The 11,987-nt window shown below is 51.0% G+C and overlaps 6 protein-coding genes across 6 annotated transcripts; 3 read left to right on the plus strand and 3 right to left on the minus strand.

Moving 5' to 3' along the window:
• Positions 1 to 669: 669 nt before the first annotated feature.
• Positions 670 to 1,544, plus strand: cyp4 (peptidyl-prolyl cis-trans isomerase; the record flags this gene model as incomplete). Its single annotated transcript, XM_744411.1, has 4 exons — positions 670 to 721; positions 810 to 1,081; positions 1,185 to 1,291; positions 1,358 to 1,544. The coding sequence occupies 4 exons, from the start codon at positions 670 to 672 to the stop codon at positions 1,542 to 1,544; spliced, it is 618 nt and encodes a 205-aa protein (XP_749504.1).
• A 701-nt stretch (positions 1,545 to 2,245) lies between these two features.
• On the minus strand, positions 2,246 to 3,161 carry AFUA_2G03730 (high-affinity Cu transporter CTR3; the record flags this gene model as incomplete). Its single annotated transcript, XM_744412.1, has 3 exons — positions 2,246 to 2,817; positions 2,886 to 2,916; positions 2,991 to 3,161. 3 exons carry the CDS (start codon positions 3,159 to 3,161, stop codon positions 2,246 to 2,248), a joined length of 774 nt encoding a protein of 257 aa, XP_749505.1.
• A 734-nt stretch (positions 3,162 to 3,895) lies between these two features.
• Positions 3,896 to 4,770, minus strand: AFUA_2G03740 (exosome non-catalytic core subunit SKI6; the record flags this gene model as incomplete). Its single annotated transcript, XM_744413.1, has 2 exons — positions 3,896 to 4,406; positions 4,472 to 4,770. 2 exons carry the CDS (start codon positions 4,768 to 4,770, stop codon positions 3,896 to 3,898), a joined length of 810 nt encoding a protein of 269 aa, XP_749506.1.
• A 326-nt stretch (positions 4,771 to 5,096) lies between these two features.
• On the plus strand, positions 5,097 to 8,261 carry AFUA_2G03750 (putative DNA excision repair protein (Rad26L); the record flags this gene model as incomplete). The annotated part of the gene is made up of 2 exons (XM_744414.2): positions 5,097 to 5,285; positions 5,344 to 8,261. The coding sequence occupies exons 1-2, from the start codon at positions 5,177 to 5,179 to the stop codon at positions 8,259 to 8,261; spliced, it is 3,027 nt and encodes a 1,008-aa protein (XP_749507.1). The 5' UTR covers positions 5,097 to 5,176.
• Positions 8,262 to 8,481: 220 nt separating this feature from the next.
• On the minus strand, positions 8,482 to 9,345 carry ssuA (RNA polymerase II subunit A C-terminal domain phosphatase; the record flags this gene model as incomplete). The annotated part of the gene is made up of 1 exon (XM_744415.1): positions 8,482 to 9,345. One exon carries the CDS (start codon positions 9,343 to 9,345, stop codon positions 8,482 to 8,484), a length of 864 nt encoding a protein of 287 aa, XP_749508.1.
• Positions 9,346 to 10,355: 1,010 nt separating this feature from the next.
• AFUA_2G03770 (nicotinamidase) lies at positions 10,356 to 11,112 on the plus strand (the record flags this gene model as incomplete). Its single annotated transcript, XM_744416.1, has 2 exons — positions 10,356 to 10,406; positions 10,456 to 11,112. The coding sequence occupies 2 exons, from the start codon at positions 10,356 to 10,358 to the stop codon at positions 11,110 to 11,112; spliced, it is 708 nt and encodes a 235-aa protein (XP_749509.1).
• Positions 11,113 to 11,987: the final 875 nt, after the last annotated feature.

An 11,987-nucleotide genomic window follows, 5' to 3' on the forward strand; every position in this document is an offset into this window, starting at 1 on the left:
CCGTCCAGGTTATCATTATATAATCAAAAATTTTTGGCGCCATACTCCTTTTGGGATTCTGCGCTAGTTTTTCTCTCCAGCTTCAATCTTCACGTCTGGTTCGACTGCTTCCGTACAGCGCGTCAGCGTTCGCAGCGTTCATCATCTTCCATATCGACTCAAGGTGAGTAGCAGCTCTCATTTTCTCTGGAGACTGGAGTGTCCATGTGTCCCAATTGCTTCTACTTGATGGGTTCGCCGTGCTCTTGATGGCCTTGCAAAGGACGGCGCATCCCTAGCACTGGGCCTGCTTGCTGTTAAGCTTGGTATATGCAGTCAACTACCGGCTTCCCACGTGGGAGCCTGAGGCCAGCAACCTTCCCGACGGCTTACCTAAACTGGCACACATGGAACTTTTCGGCTGACGCAATATGTTCCCATTGCACTTTTAGTCACGTGATTCCCCCCCTTTTCCTCCCCCCTCCCAAAAATTCGGTCGCCGTATTGACCCGCTTCTGCCCCTCCTTTTAGTTCCAGCACCGACTAGCAACAATGTTCTCCCGTAGCCTGAGGTCAACAATAACCCCACCTTGCTCGTCCTTCTCTTCTCGTCCCCTCCTCTCCTCCGTTGTCAATTGCAATCAGTCATCCTTCCTGTCTCTTCGCAGATTCCATCAAACCCCTTCCGCCATGTCTCAGGTCTTCTTCGACGTCGAGTACGCCCCTGTGGGCACCGCTGAAAGTAAGTTATTCCGCGCCCTCCCTGACTTTATTCTACTTGGTTTACGGTCTGGGGTACAATTGCATTACCCCTCCATCCCGCTTTTCAGCATCGGCGAGGAACTGTGCTCAAAGCGGCCTCGATGCATTCGGTCTCCAATCCATACTTTCGATTCTTTTTACTGACGGTATCTTGCTTCGTGCCGTGACAGCCAAGGTCGGCCGTATTGTGTTTAACCTCTTCGACAAGGATGTCCCCAAGACCGCCAAGAACTTCCGTGAGCTCTGCAAGAGACCTGCCGGTGAAGGCTACAGGGAGTCTACTTTCCACCGCATCATCCCCAACTTCATGATCCAGGGTGGTGACTTCACTCGAGGCAATGTGAGTTTTCGTCATCCACAGCACCGCTCTTGCCGGTCCCGTTTGCTTTCTGGGTTCTGAATAGGGTTTGAAACTAATATGTACAAATTTCTTTTGCGCTCAGGGCACTGGTGGTCGCTCTATTTACGGAGACAAATTTGCCGACGAGAACTTCAGCCGCAAGCACGACAAGAAGGGTATCCTCTCCATGGCCAACGCTGGTCCTAACACGTAAGTTGTATCCCGCGATTCGTCCATGTTTTTGAGGCACTCGACGTTGTACTGACTGCTTTGTAGCAACGGCTCTCAGTTCTTCATCACCACGGCTGTGACTTCCTGGCTCGATGGCAAGCACGTTGTCTTTGGTGAAGTTGCGGATGAGAAGTCCTACAGCGTCGTCAAGGAGATCGAAGCTCTCGGAAGCAGCAGCGGTTCTGTCCGTTCCAACACTCGCCCCAAGATTGTCAACTGTGGTGAGCTGTAAACAATGGAAAGGGGAAGATAATGGGTTCGATAAAAAGGGAGCTTCTCGATTCCGACGACTCTACAGATGAAGCCTGTGGCTCTCTGTTCTTCGATCAGGCCTTGGGGGTTCCGACGTCTCCTTTCTTGCGTGGTGTAATCTAGAACTGTTCCCGAATTATTAGCCAAGCATGTCTCTGTCCACCTTCAATCTGTGCCAGCAATCGCTTCTACTCGGTTCCATTTCTGATCACCTGTATGTCTTTACAGCCTGCTCCCGTAACTAAGCCCCTGCCGCGCCATATGGTCTACACCTCACGTCTGGCTCGACATCTTTTAGGAAGACAGACTTGAGAATCTAAGGCTGAAGGTTAGCGTCAGCCATCAATTGATTGATTAAGTACAAGTATAGATTATTAAGCGTTGACTGCGAAGATCGGTCCACTCATCTATATCTTGATTTTACGTTAATCAAACGACTACAAAACCCATCATGAAACTAGACGGTGATCTCCTGTGTTATTATTGATTGTTGTCATTGATCTCGTATTACAAACACCGCTGAGGTATCTTCTTCTATCGCGGATCTGAGAGGGGGCAGGCGGACCGCTTCAACTGAGAGGCTATTTGAAGTCGGACTAATAAGAGCGAGTCAACGAATTGCTGGCCGGACCGAGGAGCAGCATCTACCCGCAGCATTTGGTGACCGCGGTAGCGTCATTCCTAAACAAGAACACAAGTCAAACCGAGCTCCTTGCATATCATCTGAGGAAGGTAAGGTAAGGGGAGTGGAATAACATACTCCTTCTGCAGATTCAAAGGCTCCCAGGAGAAGATGAAGGAGCCCAGGAACGCCCCGATGAAGATACAGATAATGATGTACCCGTTGAAGTACATGGCCAACAACATGACAAAGTACGCCACCGCAAACTGCAGCATATGCAGGAGGGCGCGCACCAGCTGCTCGATCAGTGTGGGTCGGACGGGCGTCTTGTCCTCGAAGGCGCTACAGAGCGTCCGCCCTGCACCTTTTGATGCTGCGCGTACGACGCCGCGGGTGGAGTTGGGGGAGTCCTCGGCGCTGGCGTCGGCATCGGTGGCACGGGTTAGGCCTTGGGACGAGGCGGTTGTGGAGAGGTACTGATTTCTTAGGCGGGCGCGGCGGACGATGAAGGCGTCATACTCACGGCCGACGCGGCGGAGGAACTCGAGGCAGATGACGAGGCAGATGACGCCGATGCAAGAGCCGGCGAACATGCCGCGGGAGGTGTTGTGCCATTGACTGGAGAGGAAGCCTGGAGATGTTGGCGTTAGAATTGTGCAGGGGTAAGCATACCGTAACGTTGGATTGAAGAGAGCTTACAGGAATCGATGGTGTACCAGTTCCATAACATCTAGACGGTTAGGGAGGTCAGTAGATGGCTATTGTTTGATATTGTCGTCGGTTCTGTGCTCCGAGTCTGCATACCGAGATCTTGCACGAGTGCATGCTGTCCTTGCCACCCATATCCATGCCACCCATACTATGAGCGCTGCCGGTGCTCATGGGGGCGCTGGCAGTCGAGCTTGCAGACATGGCCATGGTCATGGTTGAAGTCATGGACGCCATGGAGTCCATATTGTGGCTCATATGATCCATTGTTCTGGTTGGATAGACGATTGTAGATGTGAAAGTTTAGGATTTTCCGATGAGGCGCACTTGAGGTGCACTCGAGGTAGTTCGAGTCAGTCAATCCCTGACCTGGCAGACAGGGACAGGGAGAGGAGGTTGAAATAGAGACTGAAGAGAACAGGAGAGCAGACCAGAGCAATAGAAGAAAGGGTCAAAAAAAGAGGAAAGACAGCGGTTATCTACATAGAGATAGCAAGCAGTGGCACCCTGGGAGAAAGTGAAGTCGTACAACAAGACAGGCCCTGGGCCCTTTCTCCGCTCTTCTGTGGCTCGATCGCATGATCCGGCTAGTCATCGAGTGGATATCGATTTGAATATTCTGCTTTCTGTCTCATAATTTGTGCTCGAAAGGCCTCAGTTTGCTGTTTGCTAAGAAGTTCGCTGCTGCAGCCCAAACCAATTAGGGTTTGGCTGCGAGTGGAATTGAGCACATTTCGGCCGCTCGGCTTCTTTGGCCCCCAGAACATTAACATTATTATCTCTGCTCATGGAGAACGATTTTAGTCTTACGGGGATTTATCATTGTGTAAAAGATATGGAATGGTAAGACAAAAGAAAAAAAGAAAAAAAAGAAAATATCAATCACCCAAAGGTACAATCACCCCCTCTTATCGTTATTACCGGGACGCCCAACTCCCATAGAGTATACATGCAGGGTATAAAAGTATCAAGACACATGATCACATGATGTCAAGTAGATATCATACTCCTCGGTTTGTCCCCTTGATGACTCCTTCCAAGATCTCCCGAATCTGCTTGCATCCGTCAATACCGACGGCGAGCATTGTCTCGAGATAAGTGCAATGGACTTTCGAGTCCATCACCATCATAGAGACCTTCATATCTTCGTCGTCATCGTCCATGGCATCCTCTCCAACGGGAATAGCAGTTGTTGTCCCAACCGTCAGGAATGGAAGCTCTTGCTCTTCTGGCAGTGATAGATCTAAAAGGGGATCCAGGAAGTCATTCCGAGGATCACGTAGCGTAGAGGCGCTGCCGCTCATGCCAGAGGTACAGGCAGACAGCAGGCCTGGCATGGGAATACCAGCGTCAACAAGGGCTAGGGTACATGCATTGACCGCTGCGGCGAGCAGAGACCCATCAGCCGACAGGACTGAGACGTGAATGCTAATCGTACTGTGTGGATAGAGATGGGTGTGAAGGTGGGATTGAAAGGCCGAGCGCAGTATCGTCGCAATCCGTGAAGATTGCCTATGTCGGCACATGTTAGAACGTAGTGAGAGAGACGAAGCGGAGTAAGTAATAAGGCCGCATACCTGTCGCTGCCCCCAGCTCTCCTCCTGCGATCAACGCCCGCGAAACCCGCGATGTTGACGTCGACCTCGACCACAGCTCCCGCGGATCCTGCAGCACCTCCTGTCGCGTCACCCCTTTTTCCCTCCGCTGGACCATGAACAGAGCACATTATCGATGTATTTCCCATCGACAAAAAGGATGACCCAGAACTCGCGGGGTTGGTAGAAATCTGCGCTTGAAGGAGTCGGAGCTCGTTCCAGCGGCGCCCATCAAGGCGCAGCTTCGTAAGAGGATAAGTTGTAGAGGTATCGAGAGGCATCCTGAGTTGTTCAAATTATTGTTATCGTCCACCAATTTCTTTTCTTCATCAACCGGCTTCGCAGCGATTCACTTTATGCTGGTCACGAGGAATTTTCCCGAGGATTTCAAGGACGCTAGATAGGAGTTGAGCAATGTTGAGCGAAAATGAATCAAAAGCGCTCAGTGAAGTTGATAGGATATGATCTAGGTTTTTCCAACCCAAATGACGTATGAGGAATTGCGAGGGCAGACGAAGGCGACAGACGGCGAAGGTCGAAGTGGGAGCGGACAAATTCAGTTTGCGGCCAACAGCTCTTTTCCTAGTCGGGAAATCCGCCTGATAAGTATCCATACTCCACTCTCCGCATCCTCACGACCACTTTGCGCGTGTGGAGGCAATTTCCCTTGTCTCCTTGTCCTTCAGCATGGGCGGAGATTGGGAGTTACAAGACACCGATGTATCGACTGTTGACAATACGGAAGATGACGATCTCGATGCCACTCATTCCTCCAAACCGTCAATACCCCCTCGCTGTAAGTTTCTCCGCATGTATGGTTTAGCTACTAGCTAATCTGAGGAATTTGTGTTTAGATAGAGACCGGGAATTCAAATCAGACCCGGAACCCCCTCAGTCTACCTCCGATCATGAACGTTCCAAGATCAAGCAATTGCCGTCCCCTTCCAACCGCAATACCTCCGTTGTTCATTTAGCTGATACCGAGAGTGGCGACGATTCCTTCAACGATGGCGAAGCAGCGTACAAGCAGTTTAAAGAAAGGAGAGCTCTCAAGCGGAAGCGCAGCAGTGCTAATCTTCGCAAGTCTAAGAAAACCAAAGTGGCGAACCCTGACTCGTTTGTCGGCAAAAGGCCGAAAAAAGAAAATGAGCAATCCACTCGCACGCGACCCATTCTAAGGACATATGGGGAAGAGCTTCCCTCGGACGATGAGCTCATGGAATATACGCTTCCGGACTACCTGCAGAAGCGTCGAACCCAGTTTGACCGGCGAATGGACCACCTGAAGCAGTCCGGATTAAAGCTGCCGCCAGATTTCGATGACGTGGAATTTTCCGATGATGAGCGGTTAGAGTTTCTCAAGGAGAAGCCTGCATTTAGGAATATTGAACCTTGCGGGAAGTATGAGGATATAACCCTTCCCTACTCGCTCGGGTTAATTCCGGCGCCAATTGCCCAATGGTTGCGGCCCTATCAGGTCGAAGGTGCCGCCTTTCTACATGAGCTGTTCGTTTATCAAAAAGGGGGCATTCTGGGTGACGACATGGGTCTGGGAAAGACGGTGCAAGTGATTACGTTTCTCACTGCTGCATACGGGAAGACTGGCGATGAAAGAGACGCCAAAAGGATGAGGAAGATGAGGCGAAGTGGTCGGGACGGTTGGTACCCGCGTACTTTGATTGTCTGTCCAGGGACCTTGATCCAGAACTGGATTTCGGAATTCAACCGTTGGGGCTGGTGGCATGTTGATACATACCATGGGGACAATAAGGAGCTCGCACTGCAAGCCGCGAGATCAGGCCGCTTGGAAATTCTCATTACGACCTATGGTACATATCTGCACAACAAGGATGCCGTTAACATGGTGGAATGGGACTGCGTCGTGGCGGACGAGTGCCACATCATAAAGGAACGCAGCTCGGAAACAACAAAAGCGATGAACGTGGTCAATGCACTTTGCAGAATCGGACTGACGGGCACCGCGATTCAGAACAAATACGAAGAATTGTGGACGCTGCTCAACTGGACGAATCCGGGAAAGCTTGGCCCGGTTACAACCTGGAAACGTACCATCTCAGAGCCATTGAAAATTGGGCAGTCACACGATGCCACTCTGTACCAACTCAGCAAAGCTCGCAAGACGGCGAAGAAGCTCGTTGAAAATCTCCTACCTCAGTTTTTCCTACGGCGCATGAAGACATTGATAGCCGATCAGCTTCCGAAGAAGAGCGACCGGGTTGTTTTCTGTCCGCTCACCGAGACGCAGGCAAGTGCTTACGAAAATATCCTCGACAGCGACATCGTTCAGTACATCAAGACATCCTCCGACAAGTGTGACTGCGGCTCAGGGAAGAAAGCAGGCTGGTGCTGCCGGCAGTTCCTGCCCTCCGGGGGCAGATGGCAGAACTATGTATTTCCCGCAATAGCTATACTCCAGAAGCTCAGCAACCACCTTGCAACACTCATACCGCAAGGGGCGGACTCCTTGGAGAAGCAAGAGAAGGATAAAGAGATGCTGGAGATTGCCGTTCCCGACCAGTGGGAGCAGCTCTATCGGACCCGAGACTCCATTGTTAACTACGCCAACCCTGAGTTCTGCGGGAAATGGAAGGTCCTCCGCAAGCTTCTGAAATGGTGGCATGCGAACGGTGACAAGGTGCTGGTGTTTTCGCACAGCGTTCGTCTTCTCAAGATGCTACAGATGCTCTTTCATTACACGAGCTACAATGTGAGCTACCTGGACGGCTCCATGACTTATGAGGAGCGGACGAAGGTTGTCGACGAGTTCAATTCCGACCCAAAACAGTTTGTCTTCCTAATCTCGACCCGGTCTGGAGGCGTTGGCCTGAACATCACCTCGGCGAATAAAGTCGTTGTCGTCGACCCAAACTGGAACCCTTCGCATGACCTACAGGCCCAGGACCGAGCGTACCGAATCGGTCAGTCCCGCAACGTCGAGGTCTTCCGCCTGATCTCCGTCGGCACGATCGAGGAGATTGTATACGCACGTCAGATATACAAGCAACAGCAGGCCAACATCGGCTATAACGCCAGCTCTGAACGGAGATACTTCAAGGGAGTGCAGGAGAAGAAAGACCGGAAGGGCGAGATTTTCGGGCTTGACAATCTGTTCGAGTTCAAAACCAACAACATCGTCCTCAGGGACATTGTCAACAAGACCAATGTCGCCGAGAGCAAGGCCGGCGTCCAAGTCATGGACCTAGCCATTGACGAATCCGACACAAAAACTACCACGGTCGACAGCAGCTCTGAAAACAAGAATCAAGACGACCAAGTCATGAGCCAGTTAGCCGCAATGATCCGCGGTGATGCTGACGACGCCGCACTGCAGGCGCAGGCCGCCGTAACTGCGCAGAAACACGATCCCATCCAGGCCATCCTCGCAGGCGCGGGCGTTGAATACACCCATTTGAATAACGAAGTCATCGGCTCGTCCAAGGTGGAAGAACGACTCAGTCGGCGTGCCGAGCTAGCCGATGAAAAACTAGGCGAGGTACAGGTTTTCGGGTCCTCGCAAGACAGGACCGAGCAGGGTGGTATTCTGGACAAGGACGGCCGGCCCATCCGGTACAAGTTCCATCCGCCACGGGAGGTAATGAAACGCCAGTTTTGCAGTATGGCGAAGCGGTTCGGGTTCGCTAGTGCCACTGAATTTGCACTTGTGGTGGAGGGTATGACGCAGGCTCAGAGACGGGCGTGTTTGGAGCGGTGGTATACCGAGCGACAGGAGATACTTCTAGGCCGGAGATGATATTATGGGATTGGAAGACGGCCTCCGATCTGATTGGGGGTTTTGTTTGAGAGATACCCTTTTGCTTAGTTGGAGTTGGGTTTACAAAACAGCATTTATTTGGCTGCTTGGTGATATTTGTATATTAATGGCTACGAGAAGACATTGGCTGTACAATATGCGTGATCATATCAATTCAAGAATCATAGTTATGCAACGAAGTACTAAAGATTCCTCATGACTATAGCCAAGCCAGAGTCCACAAAGCCGGCAAATTGGGCCACTTCTCCTGCCACGACGCCAGAATCTCAGGTACGCGTTCGTCAAAGCTCCTACGGGCTTCACCATTACCGTTCTCCCAGCCCTCGGCACCATGAATCTTACGTTCCTGGGTCGCCGCATCGTTCAGTCGCGTAGCTAATTCGAGGATGGCCTTTCCTCCTACCAGGGCCTCCTCATGGTTATCTCTGATGTCGACATTGAACACGTGGACCGGTCGATTGAGAGCCGCGCCCTTGTTCATAAGATCGTCTACGACGGCATCCCAACACCGCTCCTCGCAGGTGATGATGACGTCGACCGTACCTCCTTCTGTGCCCAGAGCACCTTTGTCGCCTTTCGACACGTGGTCCACTCGCGGCATTCCGGGAACCCAGTCCTGGAAACGCTCCGGGCCCCATTTCAGATTCCGATTGCGATCAAGCATGTTCAGAAGGCCATTATTACGGTAGAGTCTTTCGTCCTTGGCGAGGAGCTCGTCATACATTTGCGAGTATGAGGTAGTGTTGAAGTTGTAGACATTAGGTTGAGTGATGGATGGTCCTGGAAGACGGACCAGGGACCCTGTTCCGAATGAAATCACGGGGAAGGGAGAGGGCGCCGTCGAGAGCCGGAGGTGGGCTTCCATCGAACGGTTCTGGTTAGATGCACATACTGTGCAGAACTTCAGCTTGAACGAGTCTGAGGACTGTGCAGGAGCAGATGGTTCTGCGGCCTGGGTCTCGCCTGTCCCTGTCGTGGAGGGCTCCGGGGGTGGAGGAGGGGGGGGAGGAGGCGGATTGGGAGTGGCAGTGCCCGCACTGGATAGTCGAGGGTCATGAGCCATGTTGAGCGGCAATGCAATCAATTATCACCAAGCGCGATGTATTATTCTTAAAGAAATGGAAGTGACAGAGTGGGAGCTGTCTTTACGAGATCAAAATCAAGGAGGCTGGAAGGTGTTTTCACTTGTTCCTTGTAAGAGCTGATTTCAATTAGCAAGACTGAATGGTGATACTTGCAAGAAGAATGACCAGGGAGCCAAAATAAAGTATCAGAAATCTAATTACGCGTATAAAAAAGTTGTCCGCATTGTGTAGCTAGGACAGCTCCAATAAAAAGAAATCATCATGTGATGGCACAACATGGGTTTGAAGAGATTGATACTTTGTAGTACATACCTTGAGAATGCCTCTCATTATCTGCGTCTTAAATAAGCCTGATGTACTGTTGTCAACCGTATGATTCTTGATAGATGGAAGAAGGGCCGCAGCCCTGATGACACAAGTGAAGAAACTTGCGTGTGTCTTCGCTGTACGCGAAGCTTTTGGGTGCTGTGCTGACTCAGCAGGAGCTTGGATCCTGCGCTAACCCTTCTAGGACTGACGAGTCATTTATAGATCAGCTGAAGTGCTTGACAGGTCTGCGTAGATACCTGCCAAAATAACACTGCCACTGCCACCATCATGAATCTTATGAATTTTATGCATGACGTGAATATTGCAGCCTTTACAGGCCTTACACTGATCTTTCTCAGTGCGTCTGAGCAAACACAGCAGAGTCACGTGACTATTTGGTGGGGATGTGGTCTTGTCGTTTCTGTCTAATCAGTGCCATCCTACAACAATGTCTCTTACCAGGCTGCTGGATGCTTGCTTTGTCTTCAGACTGTGCATGATAGGCAGCTTACTGGATAGTATAACACAGCAAGCTAGCCATAACTAAGACAAAACCCAGAATAAAAGGGGAACGCGCATACTTCCTGCCCGTATAGGGTTGACCATTTGCCTCTGGAAGGGCAATACAAACTAATTCACCAGACTTTTAACCCAGGAAAGCCGTCACGCCTAACTCATGATGAAGGCAGCATTAATTGTGGTAGATATGCAGGAAGATTTCTGCCCACCGGTCAGCACAGCTTTCTCTCATGCGCGCGGAAAGAAGCTCATAGGCACAGGACGGATCACTTGCGGTACAAGGGGCTCGCTCCATTGCACCACTCATCAACTCCCTGCTCGCCAACCCAGGCTTCGTGATACGCGTAGCCTCGCAAGATTATCACCCCCGGGATCATGTATCCTTCGCGAGCAACCATCCTGAGCCTAACAATCGGCCATTTGAGTCCGTCATCCAGATGAACAATCCGGCGCCTGGAAAGGAAAGCGAGACCAAGGAGCAAAGGCTATGGCCCGTTCATTGCGTTGGAGGGACTAAGGGGGCCACTATCATCCCTGAGATTGACAGCAGTAAGATCGACCTGCACGTGAAAAAGGGCATGGACTCGCGCGTTGAGATGTACTCTGCCTTCTCGGATGCGTTTGGCAACCTTGACCCAGCTGTTCATACTCAGTCCGTGGACGTTGATCTCAAAGCAGTGCTGGCGGAGAGGGGCATCACGCATGTGTTTTCAGCGGGGATCGCGGGGGACTATTGTGTCAAATACACGGCTATGGATGCCGCGAGGGCTGGGTTCAAAAGTTTTCTTGTCGAGGATGCGACCAGAAGCGTTGATTCCGGTGCAGGATGGGAGGAGGCTAGGCGAGAGTGTGAAGCAGCGGGTGTATCGATAATTCAATCGGACGGGCCTGAGATTGCGGCTCTCACGGCGTCTTAGTTACCGTTTCGCGAGGGACTGCGCCTCCGCACATGGCACTTAGAATTCAAGCGAATTCGACATGATGGTAGACTTAGGAGTCGGAACTGAACTAGGAGCTGCTGTGGCGTCAGGCAAACCGTCGATGGACCGTAGAGCCCAAAATTAGACATGAGTAATCGACTGCTTATATGATGCCCTGGTTTTGAAAGCGTATGTTGAGGCTCTACCCCATGCTAATGGCACGAAGTAAGCTGTGAACGGCAGTTTGTGAGACCATGGCTTTAGACCATATGATATTGACCCTAAGGTAGATAGTTTGTACCGATCGGCATCCAGGCGTTTAAAAAGTCAAGACACTCAAAGGACGAAGTCGATAGAAATATGATATCTAAAAAAGCTGTTTCAGCAAGGCTTAGGTTGAATTAGTGCTTGACAGTGGAGAACCACGCTTCTGACAGTCTCACTAGGCTCACTTGCATTCATAGTTGTTCTTGGCTTGGACTTGCCCTCGACTATAATTGCGAGGCAGTGAAAGAATGAAAGCCAGCTCGAATATTTTACCCCTATTGTAATATTTCTACATGAAGGAGAAGCTTAGAGCTACACAGACAATAGAAAGCCACTCGGACAATAGGAGAACATTCTGGGCGCTTTTGCGGGTCATTTGACGAGTCGATCCCCTTGCCAGGTAACGATCCCTTGCGCTGATCAGGGTCAATTCAACTCAAGGAGGTCACAATCTCATCCCACCGTCTGGAGGCGACTTCTCCTTTCTCAACACAGCATGTCATTTTTGATTGATCTTCCAATCTCGTCAGCCTGTAGTTTAAGTGCTGCCTGAGCAGGAAGCTCATTTCGTTCGCTTCCGTGCTCACCGAAGTATACCATAACTA

The sequence above is a fragment of the Aspergillus fumigatus genome, chromosome 2, assembly GCF_000002655.1.
Source record: "Aspergillus fumigatus Af293 chromosome 2, whole genome shotgun sequence".
Classification (NCBI taxonomy): Eukaryota; Fungi; Ascomycota; class Eurotiomycetes; order Eurotiales; family Aspergillaceae; genus Aspergillus; species Aspergillus fumigatus.